A 19996-nucleotide genomic window follows, 5' to 3' on the forward strand; every position below is an offset into this window, starting at 1 on the left:
GTACCCTGCTGTACCCCCAGCTTCCCTCTCCTCCCTCTCCCTGTGCATGGTGATACGGGAGGGACGAGCAGAGGCCTTACCGGTGGCGAGCTGTGTGACCCTGTGTCAGCCACACAATCTCTAGCCACTGCGGCTCTCTCTTCCTCTGTAGACCACAGATAAAGAGCCATCACTATTTTGAGATTATACAGTGCAATATACAAATGGACTGCAAAAAAAAAAGATACAAATAAAAAAATAACAAGTGCTAAGAACTTACACCCATGTTTATTAAGAGCTTGTGAAGAAAACCAGAGGAGGAAAAAGGGAGTAAGACAGGAAGGGGGAAAAAAAGGAAGGAGGAAGAGGGGAAGAAATCTGGAAGCCAGGCAGGCCTGACTTCCAATCTGTGCTCAATCACTTGCTGGCTGTGTGGCCTTGGGAAAGTTACTTAACCTCTCTGACCCATAGTTTCTCCCTCTAAAATAGAACAATATTGCCCCCCTTGCAAAGGACATCTTAGGAAGGAAATAAGGAATATCAGGAAGTCAGAGTCTCTGCTTTGTCAGTACTGAGTGGGGCTTAGGAAAAAGTCCAGCTTATGTTCTGATCAGCCTGGATCCCACCCAGTTCTGCTGCCCTAAGCAAAGAGAGTCCCAGCCTACAGCCAGCCAGCCCCCCGCCCCCCACGGACTCACCCCCAAGATGAAGGAGAACACTGGAGACAGTGGAGGCAGGCTCCCTCCCTGCTCCCTATGTCTGCCCTTGGGAGCAGATGGGCAGCTCCAGGCAGCATACCTGGGCGATGGCCAAGGCGTCTGGGTAGACAGTCTCAGGACCCTCACAACGGGCTAGTTATTTTAAGCCTCTCCAGAGCCCACGGCCTGAGCAAATGGCTTCGGGACGAGGCCCAGGAAGGTTTTTAAGACCATGCCTTCTGCCAGAAACACACTTAAAATGGAAAACATTTGCAGCTCGCTATCTCTCGCGGGTTGGCTTTGTGCTCAGCCTCAGTTCCCAGGAAGACAAAGCAAAGCCTCAAACCCTCAAATCAATGGACAGGAGAAGTGTTCACCCCGGCCCTGAACTGGCCGGGCAGGGTGCTGCTTCCCCGCCAGCAGCTTCACACAGGGAGGGGAAGAAGGCGGGGGAGGGGGGGTGATGTCTGATCCTTTTTTTAACGAGGAATATGACAAGGAAGCCAGCCAAGAAACAGGTTTGCCAGAGTCCCTCCACCAAGCATCCAGGACAAGGACAAGGTGCTTTGGGTAACGAGAGGCAGCAGGGCTGCAGGAGGGTAGGACAGACCCCAGACATATTACAAGGCTGGGGGTATGGCACTAGAAGCCCATGGTCTCCTAGCAACAGGTCCTGAGTCACAATTCAGGGTTGGATGTCAGAGTCCTGGCTTCTCCTAGCAGACCAAAGCCCCAACTCACCTGCCACTCCCTGAGCCACACACCCACTTACTTGTGCTTGGTACTTCCTCTGGGCCCAGGCCATTGGAGGGAGCCAGTGGGGCACCGCCCCCCTCATCCAAGGTCAGGATGAGGGGCACGTCATCATCCAGACTCGCGGCCATTTTCTCTGAGCCTGCACTCCTCAGGATGCGTCGTCCAGGGCTCCAAACAGTCGCTGGTATGAGATTCCTCGCAAAGCCACTGGCCCAGAGGTGCTTTTCAGAATCGCCTCCATCAGTAGCATCTTCTAAGGTTGGGGGATTAAAAAAAGAAGAAGAAAGAAAGAAAGAAAAGGAAGGATTATTATTAAATTATGACCACGACTGATGACGATGTTCTGGAATTAGGTAGCGGTGATGGCAGCACAAGCACTGAATGATATATGCTCTTCTAGACAGTGCAGCCTACCGCAGGTGAATCACGGCTAAATTTCAAAGGGTTATGGCCGTCGATGAGTGTTAAAATACGGACAATACTGAGAGGAACGGTGCACGACTGTAAATTGGGAGTTAGAGGCTAATCTGAGCTACACAATAAGTCCCTGTCTCAAAAATAAGTTTATTCAAAAAGACATTTTTAAAAAAAAGATAGAGAGGAGGGTAAGCCAAACATAAGTGGCTCACCCTGAAATCCTGGCTGCTCAGGAGGCTGAGATCTGAGGATTTCAGACCTCAGCCAGCCAGGGAAGATAAATCTGAGAGCTTCTATTTCTAATTAACCAGTAAGAAAAATGGAAGTAGGGCTATGGCTCCAGTGGTAGAGCACCAGCCTTAAGCAGAATACGTTAGGCAAGAGTATAAGGCCCTGAGTTCGAGTCCCAGTACACATTATCTCTCTCTCTTTCACATACAAAGGAAACACAAAGCAACAAAAAATCCTGAAAAGTTAAGGGTAACTATGTCTGAAAAATGAGATGAAGACTAACATTCTTCCTCTACCTTCATTACACTGATCTGTGCATGAATCATGCATAGATTTTAAAGAAAAAAAAATACAACCAACCTGGGAATATGGCTTAGTGGTAGTGTGCTTGCCCAGCATGCATGAGGCCCTAGGTTCAATTCCTCAGTACCACATACACAGAAAAAGCCACAATTGGTGCTGTGGCTCAGTGATAGAGTTCTAGCCTAGAGCAAAAGAAGCTCAAGGGCAGTGCCCAGACCCTGAGTTCAAGCCCCAGGACTGGCAAAAACAACAACAAAAATACAATCATTAAGAGTAGTTAAATCAGTTACCAGCGGCTCACACCTAAAATTCTAGCTACTCATAAGGCTAAGATCTGAGGATCACGATTCAAAGTCCAGGTAGGAAAGTCAGTGAGACTCTTATCTCCAATTAACTAGCCAAAAAAAGCCCAAGCAGGGCTATGGCTCAACTAGTAGAATGCTAGCCTTGTGCACAAAAGCTCAGGGATAGCACCCAGGCCCTGAGTTCAAGCCCAAGGACTGGCACCTAAAAAAAAAAAAATTGTTTGTTTTTTTTTTGATTCTCCATTCCCGTTACAGAAGGGGAAAGTTTTAGGCACAGAGATGTTAAGTAACATGACTGAGGACCCACAGGCAGACAGCCAAGTTTAAATTTTTATACTACACGCCTGACCTGAGTACTCAGTAGGATCCCTACAAGTCCCCAGGATGTGTGTGTGGAGGGGAAATCTATACAAGTAAAAAGTTACACCAGGCCACTTAAGTTTATCCCCTCCTCCTCCTCTTCTTCAAAAACAACTTTCATTTTAGCGTAACTAAAAAGCCCCAAGAAGCCAGCTCCAACAGTCAAGATCATTCTGGACAAGGCTGAGAAACAGTACACAACGTTCTCTCCTATTCACAGAGGCTGGAAAAGAAAGGAAAGGGGACAAGTTGTTTTTGTTTTTGTTTTTGTTTTTTCCAGAAGTGCCTATCCTTCGCTCACAGTTGTAAAAGAACATTCAGTTCAGTCCAGTTACAAGTCTCTACATACGCATTCCTGTTTCTGGTTGGGCTACGACTCAGCACATCTGTCTAAAGACTTTTGAACTTGAAAACAGCAGCTGCTTCTGTCCTCAAGCTGCAGAGCCTCTGGCTTGAACCCGCTTTGCCTGGGTGATTTACTTCCTTTCTGGAATCCTCTGATGTGACTAGAGGAAGGGAGGGGGAAGCACCTATTTGAAGTGAGCAGATGTGAGTGTTGTTTTGTGTAAAGTCTGTAGCTCTGCCCGGCAAACTTCCTGTAGTTTTTTTTTTCTAATTTCCTCCAGATTTGGGGATTTATTTTGCTTTTAAATCTCACTGGGGGATTGGGAGGAGGAAGAAGAAATCCCAGATGAGATACAACCATTTGGCTGTCCTAAATCTGCTTCTCTTTTTTTTGTTTTTCTGGCTTAACCTTTGCTTGCTGGTTTATTGTTGTATTGTGGATAATTTGAATCATACTCAAAGTAGACAGGGTATATATGTGAAGTTCCTTGTATCCCTTGCTCGGCTCTGATAGTCTCATATTTGTTTAAGGCAAGAAACTCTTATTAATCCTCTCAGCTGATCAAGAACTGGCTAGAAATCCTAATCCTAGTGGCTCAGGAGGCTGAGATCTGAAGATCACGGTTCAAAGCCAGCTCAGGCAGGAAAGTCTGTGAGACTCCTATTTCCAATAAACCACCAAAAAAAAAAAAAAATGGAAGTGGTGCTGTAGCTCAAGTGGTAGAGCACTAGCCTTGAGCTGAAGAGCTGAGGGTCAGCGCCCAGGCCCAGAGTTCAAGCCCCACCACTGACAAACACGCGCACACACACAAAAAGAATATATTTCTAGATCTTGTAGTGATCGTAGCAGTTTTATGTTTTAACTGTGTAGTGTCTCACTTCTTTCAGGTCCACACTGTTTCAGTTCAAAGACTCTTAACTGGAGTGACTTTGGTCCCAACAGACCTTAACAATGGCAGGAAACTTTCTGGTTGTCACCACTTGACAGTGATCACTAGAAAACAGTGGCAGAGACGTCACTAAACATACGATGCCCAGCAAAGAACTATGTCGCTCAAAGTGTCAACCGCACTGCTGTTGCTAGAACGGACTTCGGCTAATATCTCCACCTTCTAGATGAGGAAACTGAGGCTCGGAGTGGTTGTTTCCCATAAGTAAATACCAGGGAAGTGGTGCTGACCAAAGTTCCACAACCACCTCCTGCTTAAACCACGACCCTTAACTAGTACTTCAACTAGTTCCTTAAACCTATCACTTTCTTGATTTTTGTTTCGGAGTTGTGGGGGGGGAGGGAGACAGACAGACAGACAGGGTCTGGCGATGTAGCTCTGGCTGGCCTCCATCCAGATCCTCCTGCCTCGGCCTCCCAGCAGACCCCACAGTCTCCCACAGGGAGCCTGGACATCGCTTGGTCCAGGCAGCGTGGACACGCACGCTTCTCCTCGGCCTGCACTGGGAATCCTGTCCGGTCCACTCGGGAGGCCCAGAGAGGGCCCGGGCGCTGTGCAAGGTCACCCGGCGCAGGGCAGAGTTGGCGCCCGGGGCTCCCTCTCCAGGGCACCCGGGAGGCTCTGTCCGGCCCCTCCCGGGCCCCCGAGGGAGGGGGCCAGCGGTCACCGCCCGGACGCCGGCCTCCCGCGGCGGGGTCAGCGGAGGACGCCGCGGAGGTCAAAGGTCGGGCGTGCTGGCTCCGCTCCACGTGCGGGGCGCCCGCGTGTGCGGGGGGCGCGCGGGGAAGGGGGCGAGACCCCGCGGGGGCCGCGGGGAGACGCGGACCCCTCAGATCCCTCGGAGCCCGCCCTGCCCAGCGCCCACACCCGGTGCCCGGCCGCGACCCCTTCCTCCGCGCCCTCTGACCCCTGACCCTTACCCTCTCCCACGGGCCAAGCCCTAGCACCCTTCGGATTCTTACACGCGACGCCCCGGGAACCCGGACCGCACACCAGGGTCCGCAACGCGCAGCCCAGGCCGCCGGCGCCGCCGCCAAAACCCGGAGCTCTTGCAACTACCACAGCGGCCACCACTTCAGCCGCGGCCACCACGGCAGCTGCGCCAGCTCAGCCCCCGCCTGTCGTCCCCTCCACCCCACCGGCACCGCCCCATTTCCCCTTCGCTGCCGCCTATTGGGCGCCTGGGCTGCCATGTCGAACTCTGATTGGTCAATCTTCCCGTCCTTCCCCAATCTCGCCCACTGCAGATGCAGGACTCATTGCCCGCCTCCCTGGGAGGGGGCGGGACCAGGAAGCTCCACCCCTTTCCCCCCCTTCCTCCCAATTTCCCCGCCTCACTTGTTCAGCCTAACCCAGACAGAGCCCCGAGGCTTTTCATTGGTGAAACGTGAGCCAGACCGTGGTTCTGATTGGCCTAATCGCAGGAGGTGGTGCCACGAGAGCGGAACGAGAAAGTGAATGGTGGAACGGAAGGTCAGTCAAACACTGAGTCCCGCCTTCCGGACTTGGCGGGTAACTTAGCAACGCCGAGACCACAGGGATTAGTGTGGGTAGAGGAACTTGGGTGAGTAACCAGGTGGGAAGGGTTGAGGCTGAGGGAAATGTGGGTGAGCAACCAGCACCCCGACTCTGCCCCCCCCGGCTCAGGGCCCGCCAGCACCAAAAGCCATCCTCCTTTGGCCCTGTCCTACTGTGGTCCACCTGCTGGGTCCCCTAACGGGCCTGGTACCCCTCCTGTGGCAGCGCAGGTAAACGTAGAAGTGGGGGTGAAAGGGCGGTTTTACACCCCCCCCCAGCTATCCACGCAAGGACTGTGGGATAGCATGCTATGGACTGCATCTTAAATTGACTATAAGATGTTTATCTCATATTATTATTAGTAGTAGTAATAGTAGTAAGCCTCGGTGCTGTCCCTGAGCTTTTTCACTCAAGGCTAGTGCTCTACCACTTGACCCACAGCTCCACTTCTGGTGGTTTATTGGAGATAAGAGTCTCACAGACTTTCCTGGGAGATAAGAGTCTCTCAGACTTTCGTGCTCGGGCTGGCTTTGAACTGGGATCCTCAGATCTCAGCCTTCTGAGTAGCTAGGATTATAGTCGTGAGCCACCAGCCATCATCATCATCATCATGATAATTTACATTAATAGCGTTTGAACTCAAGGTTGGTGCGCTATTTGAGCTACCCACACACACCTGTCTCTCCCCTCCCCTCTTCCCCACCTCCCCACTCCACAGCCTTTTTTGCTTTAGTTTATTTCTTAGGTAGAGACCACTGGTGCCCAACATGAACATTCTCTTTATTTGTATATTTTATTTTTAGTGTTTGAACTCATGCTTGCCAGAAAGGCACTCTAGCACTGAGCAACACCACTAGGCTTCTGTTGATGATGTTGTTATTCTGATTATTCTAAATAGAGTCTCACTTCTTGCACAGGAACTGGCTAGACCCATCTCAGTTTTCCTATCCTAGTTGGAATCACAGGGCCTTACCCCAACACCAAACTTCTTCTGTGGAGAGAGAGTCTCATGGAATTTCCTGCCCTGGCTGGCCTAGTACTGGAATCCTACTCTACTCACTGACTGAATCCTCTTCCCTCTGGACCACCCAACCACAGAGTTGGTCTTACTCTCCTGTCATTCATTTTTTAGTGTATATTAATTGTTCCAAAAGGTTTCACCATGGTATTTCACACAGGCATGTATTCTGTTTTAATCAGAAGACCCCTCCATTCTTGCTCTCTCGCTTCCTTCCCCTCCCACACCTATTGATTAATAGCCAGATTTCTTACACCATATTCGTACATGAGTGCAATTAATTTTTTTTTAACTCAGAGCCTTGCACCCTCCCTTAGATTTTTTTTTTTTTTTTTTTTGGGTCCGGTCGTGGGGCCTGAACTCTGGGCCTGGGCGCTGTCCCTCAGCTCTTCAGCTCAAGGCTAGCGCTCTACCACTTGAGCCACAGCGCCACTTCCGGCTTTTTTCTTTTTGCTTATGTGGTGCTGAGGAATGGAACCCAAGGCCTCAGGCATGCAAGGCAAGCGCTCTACCACTGAGCCACCTTCCCAGCCCCTCTCCCTTAGATTTTTGACTCAAGGCTGGTGCTCTGACACTCCATCCACAGCTCCACCTCTGGCTTTTTACTGGTTAATTGGAAATAAAAGTTTCACGGATTTTCTTATCCAGGCTGGCTTCCAACCATGATCCTCAGATCTCAGCCTCCTGGGTAGCTAGGATGACAGTGTCCAGCCACTCCGTTATTAATTCCCTCTCACTTCCCCACATATCTGGGCACTGGGGTTCTTCTCTTTTTTTCTCTCTCTTCAAGAAGAAAAAATTATATTTCATTTAGCTCATCTTTTTTTTTCTTCAAAATGTTCTGAGAGCAAAAGTAATAAAATATCCAACAGATCTATTTGAATGAAGCTGAGGTGTAATTTGCATGATAAAGATATATTTCCATTTATAAAGTTCATCAGCAGAATTAATGACAAATAAGGGAAGATCCAATTAAACTTCGCCATCTATTAACAATCTTGCCTTGCTCTCGGGGGCAGGAGTTTTAAAAGGAGAGGCTGAAGTTGGAAATGAATTAAATATTAAGGTTGGCAGCATTCAAAAGGACACGAGACAATCAAGAATTCAAGGAAAAGACAGTGTGATTTTGGTCAGCATGGTCAAATGCATTCCCCACCCCCAAATCTTAGTCACCTCCTTTCCCCCCTTTCCACCCCCCTCCCCCCCAACCCCCACCCCCACACTTTTACATCTTCAGGCAAATGAGCTGTCAGGAACCGATAGTCGTCATCATAATCAAAGAAAACAAGTTTGCCCTTTAAAGCAAAAAGAGGTAATTTGGCTGAAAGCAAATTGGAAGCATTTTTTTTTTACATTGTTGCATTTCCAGCCTCGATCTGGGAAAGATTCCGGCGTTTTGATTTATGCCTGAGAGCTTTGAGGGGACAACGGGGAGAAGCTCATCCATTAAATACTTTGTTCACGTTCTTTCCCACAGCCTGGGGGGCAAAGATCCTTCATCCTCTGAGAGGCTGGGGAAGCTCTGTGGCTGTCCAGCAAACTTTATTGTCAGGAAAAGCCTCCAAGGGACTTGGCCATCAATTGGGGAGCAGGAATTGGGAGGGGGTGAAAGCAGCATCAAATAATGCCCTTCTTGGCCTCCTTCCCCAGATCCCCTCAGCCTCAGGAGGCTGATTTGGGGTCCTCTGGCCTAGTTAAGGACCTGCCTTAGCATCTGGTCTGGCCTGCTTGTCTTGTCTTCCTTGTTCTTAGTCACATTGGGTATTTATTTGATTCCCTCCCCCTTTCACCATTTATTCCTGGGGATTTCAACGATTATTTCCTGAAGGCCCCTCTGATGGTGTGTTGTGAGTTGCCTGTGGTGGTTACACAGCTAAGGTTCTATTGCTAGCAACAGAACCTGACTGGCTGAGCCAGTCCCAGAGACTCTTGCCTCCCATTGACCAGCAACCTGCTGTAAGTTGAGTTGTAGCTCAAAGTGGTAGAGCATCAGCCTTGAGCCGAAAAAGCTAAGGCACAGTGAGTGCTCTGGTCCTGAGTTCAAGCCCTAAAACAGGCACAATTTGTTTTAAAGGCTTCTACATGTAGTTTGATGTGGTAGGAGTGCAGAGATATAAATTATTGGGCTTTCCAGAAAATCCTTAAACAAGTTGTTTTTAATTTGGTAGATTTATAGAAGTATCTGCAGACAGCAGAGTCCCTATATCCCCTTCATTCAGCTCCCCCTAATGTTAGCTTCGTGTATAAACATGCTTAAGAACTCCAGGAGCCAGGCTGACCCTTGTCATAATCCTAGCTACTCGAGGCTGAGACCTGAGGGTTGAGGTTTGAAGCCAGCCCAGATAGGAAGCCTGTGAGACTCGTATCACCAACAAAAGCTGGAAGTAGAGAGGTGGCTCAAGTGATAGAGTGCTAGCTTTGAGCACAAAAACTCAGGGACAGTGCCCAGACCCTGAGTTCAATCCCCAGTACCAGAACACACGCGCATGCGTACACACATACACAAAGTGACGGCATGCTGTTCTAGTGTCTGGCTCTTTGCTCTATTATTTGCCGTGCGTTGGATATCTGCTCCCTGCAGGTGCCTGGCCCAGGGTCACTGTCCTGCGGTTTCCTGGTAGGTTGGCCAGCAGGAGGCATGGGTGGTGGGAAGAGAGGAAGAAGAAGTCCCTGTTTTCCCAGCTTCTACTGGGGCAGCTCTTCTCTGGGAGCTAATGGCTGGGGTTTGAGCTCCACCTTGACCTGAGGCCTGAGCTCACCACTTCCTCCTGGCCAGTGGCTTTCTGCTAGACAGGGCTTCGCCTTCTCACAGTTGCCTCTCCTCCACCTTCCATTTTTCTTTTCTTTTTGTCCATCCTGGGGCTTGACCTCAGCGCCTGGACGCTGTCCCTCAGCTCTTTCTCTCAAGGCGAGTGCTCTCCCCCTTGAGCCACAGCTCCACCTGCGGTTCCTTGGTGGATCATGGGAGTTAAGAGTCTCACAGACTTTCCTGCCCGGACTGGCACGTTGAACTGCCATCCTCCTCCTGAGTGGCTAGGATGACAGGCGTGAGCCACCGATGCCTGGTTCTCCGCCACTTTTCTATCACTTTTCAGGATGTGACGTGACCCCTGCCTGACACAAGCAACTAAGACCCTCTGTCTCCCCTCCTCACACACCCCCATCCTGCTGGCTTGGGACCCCAGATGCTGCCACCGAGCTGAAGCCCGCCTTTGCTGAGAGGTCCTCCCCTACGGCATGGCCGCCATGGCCACCCTAGCCACAGCGGATACCACCACGTCTCTTAAAGTGCCACTGCTTCCTTTGCAGGGCTGCCAGAGACCCTAAGAGCCTGAGACCCAGCCAGTCGCCACCACCTTGTGAAGCAGGCTGCCGGTGGGATGGCCCTGGGCGTATTCGGCGTGACCCCGCTCTACGAAGGCTGGGACATCAGCAGAATTCGGCTGAAGACAGAGGAGCCTCTGAAGCCGGCTCACCCACTGGGGCCTCTGGTCCCATCCAAGACCAAGCTCACCACCATCGAGACTAAGCGCATCATGTCGGTGCTCGACGAGACCATCTACAAGGTGGAGCTGATCAGCTTGCTGTCCTACATGGAGGAGCAGCCCCAGGCCCTGGAGGGGGCGCTGCCGCCGGAGATCATGAATGTCGTGAAAGATCACCTGGACTTCTGCCAGGCCCTCCTGCAAATGGTCAGCTTCCTGCAGGAGAAAGAGAGGCAGACGGAGGAAGAGAATGGCCAGCAGGAAAGGTGGTACCACGACTCCCACACCATGGACATGTTTAAGACCAGTATCCCGATGATCATACAGCAGGTCCAGGAGACCACGAGAAACGTCCTGAGATGCCTGCTCAGCAACCCCTCGTCGGCCAAGCTCCTGCAGGAGCGGGCACCGGGCCGGAGTGCAGAGGCCCAGTGCTTCCTCCAGAGCCTGGTGGAGATGCGGGGCTTCCTCTTCGAGAAGCTTCTCACCAGCCCCATGGAGGTGAAGGAGAGGGCCCAGTTCCTGTACGACATCACCCGGAGGAACAACCGGAACCAAGAGCTCATCAATTCTCTGGAAAACGAACTGGCCGAGAGAATGAAGAACAGAGACATGGAGGTACTACTCTCTAGCGCTGCTCACACTCAGGAAGGAGCCACACCAAGCCTGTTTGGAACACTTAACATTGGAGGCAGGTCTTGAAAGGCCTATAGGCTGCTAGCCTCACGGAGATTGCAGTATAGAAGCTAAGTGTTAAAAAAAAACTCAGTTGGCTGGGCGAGGTAGATCACTCCTGTAAGCTAGGCTACATGGGAGGCAGAGGTGGGAAGATCTAGGCCCAAGGGATTCCTGGGAAAAAGTGTGAGACTATCTAAAAAGTAAACTAAAGCAAAAAGGGCCAAACCTGTACCTGCCTAGCAGACGTGAGACCCAGCATTCAAAGCCCAGAATCACCATAAACAAGGGAAATGACAGTACAACCTCTAATCTGGACTGGGCACCGTGGCTCAGGCCTGTAATCCTAGCTACTCGGGAAGCTGAGATCTGAGGATCACGATTTGAAGCCAGCCCAGGCAGGAAAGTCTAAGGAACGCTTATCTCCAATCAACCACTAAAAAGCCACAGTAGAGCACTAGCCTTGAATGTAAAAGCCAAGCAAGAGTGGAAGACCCCGAGTTCAAGCCCTAGTCCTGGCACACACTCACACACACACTCACATACACATACACACACACACATGCATGCACACACGCACACACTCCCTTCCCTAACCTGGTCCTAGCCAGGTTTTGGACACATCCTGTGCGTTATACTTTTTAACCTTTTTCTCTGATGTAACAGACACCAGAAATAAACTGGCTTAGCCAGAGTGGATGGGGGTTCCTCCGTCACAGAAAGGCTGGGCTGCCATCATCTCAGGACCTGGGCGCTGTCCCTGAGCTTTTTGCGCTCAAGGTTAGCGCTCTACCACTTTGAGCCACAGCTCCACATGTGGTTTTCTGGGGGTTCATTGGAGATGACAGTCCCACAGACTTTCCTTCCCGGGCTGGCTTGGAACCACGATCCTCAGATCCCAGCCTCCCGAGTAGCTGGGAAGACTGGCGTCAGCCCCAGTGCCCTGCGGGCAGGTGCGTATTAATGGAGTCTTCGTCCCTCTGGCCCAGGTGGAAAAGGAGAACTTCGTGATCCAGGAACTGAAGAACCACCTCCACCAGGTGCTCAGGTTCTCGGAGAACACGCTGCTCCGCACGAAGCAGGAGGCGGAGAAGCAGCAGAAGATAGATTTCCGGGCAGGGCAGGCCAGACTGGCCAAGGTCCAGCAGGAGGTGCTGCTGCTGCGATCCCAGTTCCACAACTTGACCATGGAGAACTGGGAGGCAGAGCAGGCGCTGAGGAAGGTGGAGTGGGGAGCAGGGAGCCCCTGGGAGGGGGGAGGGAAGCACCCAGGCCCAAGAACCGGGTAGCGGACCGGACCGTGGGGCCTGGACGCTTCCAGCCGTGCAGCATGCCGTATCTCGGCTACAAACAATGATCACATGACGGGGACAGGAATGGAGTGAGACTCCCGATGGAAAGCTGGGACAAACGGAGCTCAGTGAACTGCCACTGCCGTTCTAGCCACAGTGGCTCAACTTCTGTTCCGCAAATGCCACGAGTCCACTCCTACCCCAGGACCTTTGTACCTGCTGGTCCCTCTGCCTGGAATGTTCTGGAGCCAAAGCACAGGCTTTGCCCACCTACAGCTCTGTGATGTTGGGGAAACATGGCAGCCTGCCATGGTGCCCTCACCTTGTAAAGTGGGAACTGTGAAGCTCCGTGGGGGGCAGGGATCAACAGACCCGCCCCCACGCATAGCACCTCTCTAACGACTGCTTTTTTGTTGTTGTTTTGGATTTTTTAGAAAAAATACAAAGTAGAGACGGAAATTGAGAACTGGATCCAGAAATACGATTCTGAGATGGGTGAGAAGCAGGTATCGAATCTTGTTTCTTTTTGGTACTTTCCCCAGGGTCCTGGAGAACTGGCGGTAAGGTCTAAGATCCCCACAGACCCCTGGACGCCCCCCTCCCCCTCCCCCCCAGCTGCAGGGATGAGCCTGGAGCAGGGCGGGGCCTCTGGGAGAAGGGCTGCTCTCATCTCCATCCGGTGTCCTGTCTGCATGGCTGGGAGGCAGGAGGGGGGAGCAGGCCCCCTCCTTGAGAGCCTTGGCCAGCGTTACCCAGCCCCTGGCACAGGTGCCAAAGACAGGTCCAGCCTGTCCAGCCTGGGACCCTCACTCCAGGGATCTGACCCCCGGAGCTGGCCTCTGAGCCGGGGGGACTCTAGGCCATAACACCTGTCTGGGAACTGTGTGTACCCAGAATAGGGTCTGTGGGGAGCACTCAAGGGGTGGGAGCCCCCCAGGGTCCCCACCCACCTCAGAGACAACCCCTGTGTGGCCCTGGTCCCAACCTGGGGAGCATGGGGGTCAGACGTGCTGCCCAGAGGAGGGCAGGTCACCCCTCACGCTGGCTGGCGGGGGGGGGGGGCGTGTGGTACTCTTATTTCTCAAGTCTCATCGAAGCTTGTGAGGCTGGTGTGCAGAGGGTCCTGGGGTTCATCCCCAGCACCTCCAAACAACCCCTGAATGCAGGCCAGTGAGGTCCTGGGCCCAGGGATCTTGTCCTCCCAGCTCTGCGCAAATGCTTGGGGAATATTGGGGAACAGTAGTGGAGGGAAGGGGAGGCAGGGAGGGAAGGAGGCATGAGTTACAGGGGGAGAAATGTAGTTAGACCAAAGGAAGCACTCTGGAATCAGTCACCCAAAAGATCTGCCTGCTCTGGGTCTCTGTGAACCTGCCTGCTCCCATGTCAGTCGCTGTCCCGTGGCCCTGCTGTGTGCCCTACTGTGTGCCAATCGGGTTTGTGCTGGATTTCTGCGACTGTCACAAAACCTGAGGCAAACACCTGGAAAGGAAGGGAACATTGATTTATTTGGGCTTAAGGATTTGGAGGGTTCTAGTCAGTCTCCTGTTCTCCCTGCTCTGATCTCTCAGGAGGCCAGGCTGTGCACGCATGCTAGAGCAAAGCTGTTCACCCGATGGCAGCCAGAGAGCAGAGAGGGAGGGGCAGGGACAGAGGATAAGATGTGTCCCTCACAGCCATGGCTCCCTGGGAGCCTCCTTCCTCCAGTCAGTCCCCTCAACAGTCTACCCTTGATCCCAGTTGGGGCTCTGGAGGTCCAGTCTCCTCTCAACCATGACACCAACTGGTAGCTGGCCAAGCCTACTGGGGGGGGGGGGATGACACACACATTTCACACACAGCCTGTAGAAAACAAGGTCATCTGGTTATCTGATCCCAGATGCACTTAGACTGGCAAGAATCTCTACTCAGATGAGGGAGAATGGGAGATCTGAAAGGTGGTATCACCCCAGCAGAGCTGGGGTTTGCAATGAAGCCAGCCAGCTCCCAGGCCGCATTCCTCCCTTGTTCCTGACACTCACTGGGCTGGGTCCTAAATCAAGAACAGGGCCATCCCTTAAGCTGGGGGCCATGGTGGCCCCGTCCCGCCCTTCCTCCCCGCAGGAGGAGATCGAGGAGCTGGACAGCATCCACAAGGAGGAGAAGCAGCAGCTGGCCGAGCTGCAGCAGAGGCACGATGTGCTGGTGGAGGAGTTCTCCCAGATCCGGGCAGAGCGGGAGATCACCTCCAAGAAGAGGATGGAGGCGGAGCGGGAGATGGTGCGGATGGTGAAGGCCGCCACGGTCATCCAGGCCGTGTGGAAGGGCTACCTGGTCCGCTCCATGCTCATGTCCAAGAAGAAAAGGGGCAAGGGCAAAGGCGGTGCGGGCAAAGGCGGTGCGGGCAAGGGCGGTGGCAAGGGCAAGGGCAAGGGCAAAGGCAAGAAATGAGCCCCGCTCCCAGCGGCCAGGCTCCCCAGAGCTCCGCGCCGGCCAGACACAGCTGGTTTTGTCAGCGTTTGGAATTTGAAGCACGTTTGAAGTCATTTCTGTACCCCGACAAATAAACTTCTCTACAGGGCTGTCTGTGCGCCTGCCTCCCGTGCGGCATGCAGAGGGCGCGAATCCATGGCTGGATTTCAGTAGGAAGGAGACCCGTCCCAGTGCCTCCATCCCGGCCAGGCCCAGCCAGGCATGGCCACCCCGCATAGTGAGTGTGTGCTCAGCGGGCCCTGGCCACAGCCTCCCCAGTCCCCCCCCCCCCACACACACACAGCTCACTGAGAGCTCGCAGGCCGGCAGCTGGTGGTGCCCAGGTGGCTGAACTATTTCTTCATCATTAATCGCTAGCATTTACCAAACTGAGAGCTATCACTTAGAGGCAAACCTGGCTGCCTTTTCTGGAAAGATCTCATCACCCAGATATCCTAGGCCTGTGTCTTTCTGTGTGTGTGTGTGTGTGTGTGTGTGTGTGTGTGTGTGTGTGTGTGTGTACATGGGTCAATACTTGTGTGTGTGTGTGTGTGTGTGTGTGTACATGGGTCAATATTGGGGCTTGACCCCAGGGTCCTGTGCTCTTGCTTGGCTTTTTCACTCATAGTCAGTGCTCTACTCCTTGAGCCACAACTCTACTTCTGACTTTTTGGTGGTTACTTGGAGTTAAGAGTCTCACAGACTTCCCTTCCCTTCGCTGACTTCAAACTTTGACCTTCAGATCTCAGCCTCCTGAGTTGCTGGGATTACAGGTGTGCCACCCAGGCCTGGCTGATGTGGCTTTTCTAATGAGCTCCCTGGTTTGCTTTGAGGAGAGTCAACACCCCCTGCCCTCCTCCCCTGTACACACACACACACACACACACACACACACACACACACAGAGGCAGGATGCTGGGATTCGGATTCTGAGTCTACTTGTCTGAACGAATGCTGTAATTTCTTTTTCATAGCCTGGATCCATGCGTAACCTGGGTCTCTTTGACCCACCCAGGGTCCTGTGGCAGTTCAGAGTAGAACCATGCACCCAAGCACTCACACACCTGTCACTCACTGGCTGCCCTCCCTCCCCGCACCAAGCCCTGACCACTCTGTAAGGCGGGAAGTGTAGATTCACAGAGAGAGCCGAACAGGCCCGGGCTCAGGAAGGCCAGCACGCCGACGGGCTTGCGGCCCTCGCTGTTCAGTGACCCTAGCACTGCTTGAGGCCTGCCTCCACAGTCCCGTAACCCTCTCTCCAGCCACTGCCCTACGCAGCCTCATTAAATCACCTCAAGGGAGGAAAAAAACAGTAATACTCAAGGTTTTAATGAGCTACTAGTACGGTTTTGGATTTTTTTGGCCAGTCCTGGGGCTAGAACTCAGAGCCTGGACACCATCCCTGAGCTGCTTTTGCTCAAGGCTAGCTCTCTACCACTTGAGCCACAGTGCCACTTCCAGACTTTTCTGTGTATGTGGTACTGAGGAATGGAATCCAGGGCTTCCTGCATGCTAGGCAAGCACTCTTACCACTGAGCCACACTCTCAGCCCTACTGGTACGTTTAATATCCAGAAATAAATACATGAAGTTACAATGAACAACACCTGCTCCTCTTTACCCAGAGGCCCTTCTGCCTTCTGGGCCCTCAGAGCCTAGGATAACTCCTCAGGCCCCCAGACTCCAGGAAAGGAAGTCCCCACTGGAGGCTGGCTTGGAGGGTGGGAGGGGCCAAAGGCAAACCTTTGGCACTGACTGGTTGGATGGGGAGGGAGGGGCCCAAGACAAACTTGGCACTGTTAGGGAATGGGGCCGGACAGAAACCTCAGATCCAAATCCCCCTTCCCACAGGGGTCCCCGGGAGATACTAGTCTCCCGGAGGAGCCCAGCTAAGCTCTGTGATAAGACCTACTTCACCTCCAAGGGGGCTTTGGTTTCGGGGTAGCCGCCCGTGGCTGGGGGGCAGCTGGCACTGAGATACTGGCAGAGCGAGTCCGGGGAGAGAGCGGGGGGCGCCCGCAGGCCAGCCCCGCGGTGGAAGGCCTGGGGTCCAGAGGCCCATTGGTCTGGAGGGTGCTGGGGCGGTTGAGGTGGGTGACAGAAAACCCATCCAGGGACGACTTCTGGGAGTCAGCGGCCACACCCAGCTCCGTCTTGGAGGTGCTGGCCGGGTGAACGGCTCTCAGTGGGGTGTTCCTGGGGCGGGGTGAATGGCCGCTCCTGGGCGTAGCTGGTGGTGTCCAGAAGAGGGCGTGGAGCTTGGCAGGGTCCCCTTTGGCCATCCGGGAGGCCTCACAGCGCACACCCCCAGGCGGGGGGCCGAACAAGGACTCATCACAGAAGGTCGGGGTGTGACGGACGAGCCTGGCAGGGGAAGAGCACCACGGTGACTGGGGCAAAGGACCCCTAAAGCCCTCAAGAGCCACAGCCCCCGAGGGTTTTGCTGCCTAACTTCTCTCTAGCAGCGAGCATCCAGGGGAGAATTCCAGGGGCGCACAGGGGCAGCTATTGCCCCTCCCCTTCCCCCTCTCCTCCTCCCTCCCCCTCTGTGGACAGCAGACAGGTCAGTCAGCACTGGCAATCACATTCTCAGCCTGGCTTGCAGGCTACAGGCCTGTCCTGCCCGGCAGTCACTGGACACCTGACACGGGAACTGGGTCCTGTTTTTTATGCCATGGATTGAATGTACCCCCCTCCCCCATGCAGACATTCTGACACCATCTGACCATACTTGGACCCAAGGCCTTCAAGGAAGTAAATTAAACTAAGTCATAAGAAGGGGGCTCTAATCTAATAGAACTGGTACACGTAGGAAGAGACACTGGGGGGGGCCACAGAAATGGAGGGACAAAGGGTAAACAAATGCAACAGCAGTACTCACTAGACACTCTGTTGGCAATGAATTGTACAATTTGTGGATGGGGACAGGAGGGAAAAACTGGGGGAAAGGGAGGGAAGGGGTAACATGGTCCAAAAAAGGAATGTACTCTTTACCTGGTTTATATAACTATAACCCCTTTTATATTACCTTTGTAATAACAATTTTTTAAAAGATTTCTAAAAAGAAGAGACACCAAGCCAAGCACGGTGATGCACACCTGTAATCCCAGCACAAAGGATGACCCAGGGCGGGTTGCTGGTGGCTCATGCCTGTCATCCTACCTACTCAGGAGGCTGAGAGCTGAGGATCGCAGGCAAGAGAGAGATTCTTTTCTCCAATGAACCACCAGAAAACCGGATGTGGCACTGTGGCTCAAGTGGTGGAGCGCTAGCCTTGAGCTGAACAACTGAGGGACAGTGCCCAGGCCCAGAGTTCAAGCCCCACAAGCAACACCACCACCACTAACAACAACCACAACAAAGACTGACACAGAAGAGCACCTGAGTCCTCATCTATAACGTCTGGACATGCAGTTCACAACCTCACAACCACCAACACTCCGTGGTACTGGGAATTAAACCCAAGGCCTCATGCCCATCAACCATGCTTACCCTTGGGCCACATCACCACACCCTTTTTATATTGAGAGGGGTCTAATTCAGTTAACTTTATGGGGTGGGGAGGGAGTGTGTCTTGAACTCATTAGATTCTTCCTCCACAATCTCTGAGTAGCTGGGGTTACAGAAGTAAATCACCACACCCAGCTACCACCAACATTTACTGAAACCTTCTTTAAGTATCGGGTTACTGTGCCAAACACTACATTTAATCTCTCCACAATGCTGCCTGGGTTAAGGGGATCATTGGCCTTGTTTTCTACAAAGCAGCTGCAGCTCAGAGAGGTCAAGGTGTTTGCCCAAGGTCACACAGCAGGCAAAGAACAGGCTGTAACAGGAACCCAGTGGCTACAGAGAACAGGAGTGCCGGTCCCCGCTGTTACCTGTATTTGTTCTTCTTCCTTGGTGTGAGTGTTGGGGTGCTGCCCCTGCAGGGGGTAGCCTCACTGCACCCCGGGGCTGCAGATGCCTGTGAGACTCCTGTGCTACTTCCTCTACTTCTGTTCTTCTTCTGCACCCAGGGTGGATCAAAGTCTGGTGGGGCAGGCCGGGTGCCTGCAGGGCTGCCAAACAACGTCTCATCCACGTAGGACTCTCTGGCCTTTGCCCGGTAGCCTGGGCATCGGTGCTGAAGGTGGAGGGTCTGCATGCCAGCGCCACGAGCGTCTTCACAATGCCAGGGGTCCCCGGTGCCAGCAGGTGCACTCTGCCTTCCAGGTCCCGTCTCCAGGGCTCCCTGCGACAGGGGTCAGGTTGGCTCAGACCACAGCAGTGCTAGGGTGAAGGAATCTACGTCTTCTCAAAGGGGAGCTGGCCCTGCAGACTCCTGGGAATGTTTGAGGACCTTGGAGCTGTCATGATGGGAAAAGGGGTGCCAGGGCTAAATATACAGTGAATAAACAAACACAAACTTCTAGCAGCCAGCCTGTACTTATACATAAGTATGTTGGTGCCAGGCCTTGGGGCTTGAACTGAGGGGGCTGGGCTCTGTCCCGTCTGCTTTGCGCTCAAGGCTGGTGCTCTACCACTTGAGCCACACAGCTCCACTCCTCACGGACTTCATTGCCCGCGGGTAGCTTCCAACTGCGAAGCTCAGATCTCAGCCTCCTGAGAAGCTAGGATGACAGGCCGGAGGCACACACACGGCCCCAGCCTCCACAAATATCCTTCTGAACACCAACCAGAAATCAAACTAATTATGGTGGGAGGGAGAGGCAGCCAGTCTCTCTTCCTTCCCCGCTGCCCCAACCCTACGTCTGTCTACACACGGGGTGGGGGGTCCCACGTGTACCTCGGGGAGAGAGCTTTAGCCGCATCGTCTCCTTGGATCCTCTCAGCAGCCCGGGACGGAGCTGGGAGTCCCTGCGTCCTGCAGATCACCGATCCGAAGCTTCCGAGGGCAGGATCGCAGGTCGGGCCTCTCGGAGGGCATGGCGGGGAGGGGAGCGCGCCCTGCTGCCCGCACCCAAGTCAGCGCGGGGTCCCCGCGCGCTCGGGCTGCTTTCCTACCTGCGCATCCTGGCTTGGGGGGCGTCGGATGCAACCTCGGGCGCGCCCTCGGATCTCCCGGCGGGGCCCAGGTGGGGGTGCAGCCGAGGTCCTAATCCGCGGCCCCGAAAGCCCGGGAGGAGATCGGGCGGCCCCGGCAGCGCAGGGGGTCCCGGCCACGCTCGCGGCACCCCCCCCCCCCCCCCGCAGGCGGGCGGCGCAGCCCGGGCG

At 53.6% G+C, this 19996-nt stretch overlaps 3 protein-coding genes across 9 annotated transcripts in view; 1 reads left to right on the forward strand and 2 right to left on the reverse strand.

Moving 5' to 3' along the window:
• The window catches only part of Tpcn1 (two pore segment channel 1), a 44341-nt gene extending 38896 nt beyond the window's left edge, over positions 1-5445 (reverse strand). The window contains exons 1-2 of one of the 3 annotated variants that reach the window (XM_070021432.1): positions 5265-5442; positions 1450-1686 (exon numbers count right to left, since the gene is read on the reverse strand). In XM_070021432.1, coding sequence (XP_069877533.1) covers positions 1450-1561 — 112 coding nt within the window. In that variant the 5' untranslated portion in view covers positions 1562-1686; positions 5265-5442. Of the gene's footprint in view, positions 1-1449; positions 1687-5264 lie in introns of all 3 variants that reach the window. The other 2 variants (XM_070021431.1, XM_070021433.1) reach the window with 2 other exon arrangements.
• A 197-nt stretch (positions 5446-5642) lies between these two features.
• Iqcd (IQ motif containing D) lies at positions 5643-14890 on the forward strand. 4 transcript variants are annotated; one of them, XM_070021435.1, is made up of 5 exons: positions 5643-5817; positions 10190-10983; positions 12030-12263; positions 12767-12838; positions 14433-14890. In XM_070021435.1, exons 2-5 carry the CDS (start codon positions 10261-10263, stop codon positions 14757-14759), a joined length of 1356 nt encoding a protein of 451 aa, XP_069877536.1. In that variant the 5' UTR covers positions 5643-5817; positions 10190-10260; the 3' UTR covers positions 14760-14890. The 4 variants fall into 4 exon arrangements, with proteins under 4 accessions (XP_069877536.1, XP_069877535.1, XP_069877539.1 ...); XM_070021434.1 differs by lacking the exon at positions 5643-5817 and adding an exon at positions 5849-5908; XM_070021438.1 differs by lacking the exon at positions 5643-5817 and adding an exon at positions 5849-5908 and having other exon boundaries at positions 12030-12080.
• A 1435-nt stretch (positions 14891-16325) lies between these two features.
• Positions 16326-19947, reverse strand: Rita1 (RBPJ interacting and tubulin associated 1). 2 transcript variants are annotated; one of them, XM_070021439.1, is made up of 3 exons: positions 19569-19947; positions 18661-19013; positions 16326-17143 (listed from the first exon to the last, which is right to left on the reverse strand). In XM_070021439.1, the coding sequence occupies exons 2-3, from the start codon at positions 18924-18926 to the stop codon at positions 16693-16695; spliced, it is 717 nt and encodes a 238-aa protein (XP_069877540.1). In that variant the 5' UTR covers positions 18927-19013; positions 19569-19947; the 3' UTR covers positions 16326-16692. The 2 variants fall into 2 exon arrangements, with proteins under 2 accessions (XP_069877540.1, XP_069877541.1); XM_070021440.1 differs by having other exon boundaries at positions 18661-19128.
• Positions 19948-19996: the final 49 nt, after the last annotated feature.

Source organism: Dipodomys merriami, unplaced genomic scaffold (assembly GCF_024711535.1).
Source record: "Dipodomys merriami isolate MVZ:Mamm:240054 unplaced genomic scaffold, mDipMer1.0.p SCAF_142, whole genome shotgun sequence".
Taxonomy (NCBI): domain Eukaryota; kingdom Metazoa; phylum Chordata; class Mammalia; order Rodentia; family Heteromyidae; genus Dipodomys; species Dipodomys merriami.

Excerpts from the sequence above, each read along its gene's own strand:
- Iqcd (XM_070021435.1), top strand. The coding sequence starts at position 10,261 with ATGGCCCTGGGCGTATTCGGCGTGACCCCGCTCTACGAAGGCTGGGAC. Across the intron at positions 10,984-12,029 it reads TGAAGAACAGAGACATGGAG|GTGGAAAAGGAGAACTTCGT; the intron begins GTACTACTCTCT and ends CCTCTGGCCCAG. Across the intron at positions 12,264-12,766 it reads CAGAGCAGGCGCTGAGGAAG|AAAAAATACAAAGTAGAGAC; the intron begins GTGGAGTGGGGA and ends TGGATTTTTTAG.
- Rita1 (XM_070021439.1), bottom strand. The coding sequence starts at position 18,926 with ATGCAGACCCTCCACCTTCAGCACCGATGCCCAGGCTACCGGGCAAAG. Across the intron at positions 17,144-18,660 it reads AGGAAGAAGAACAAATACAG|GCTCGTCCGTCACACCCCGA; the intron begins GTAACAGCGGGG and ends TTCCCCTGCCAG.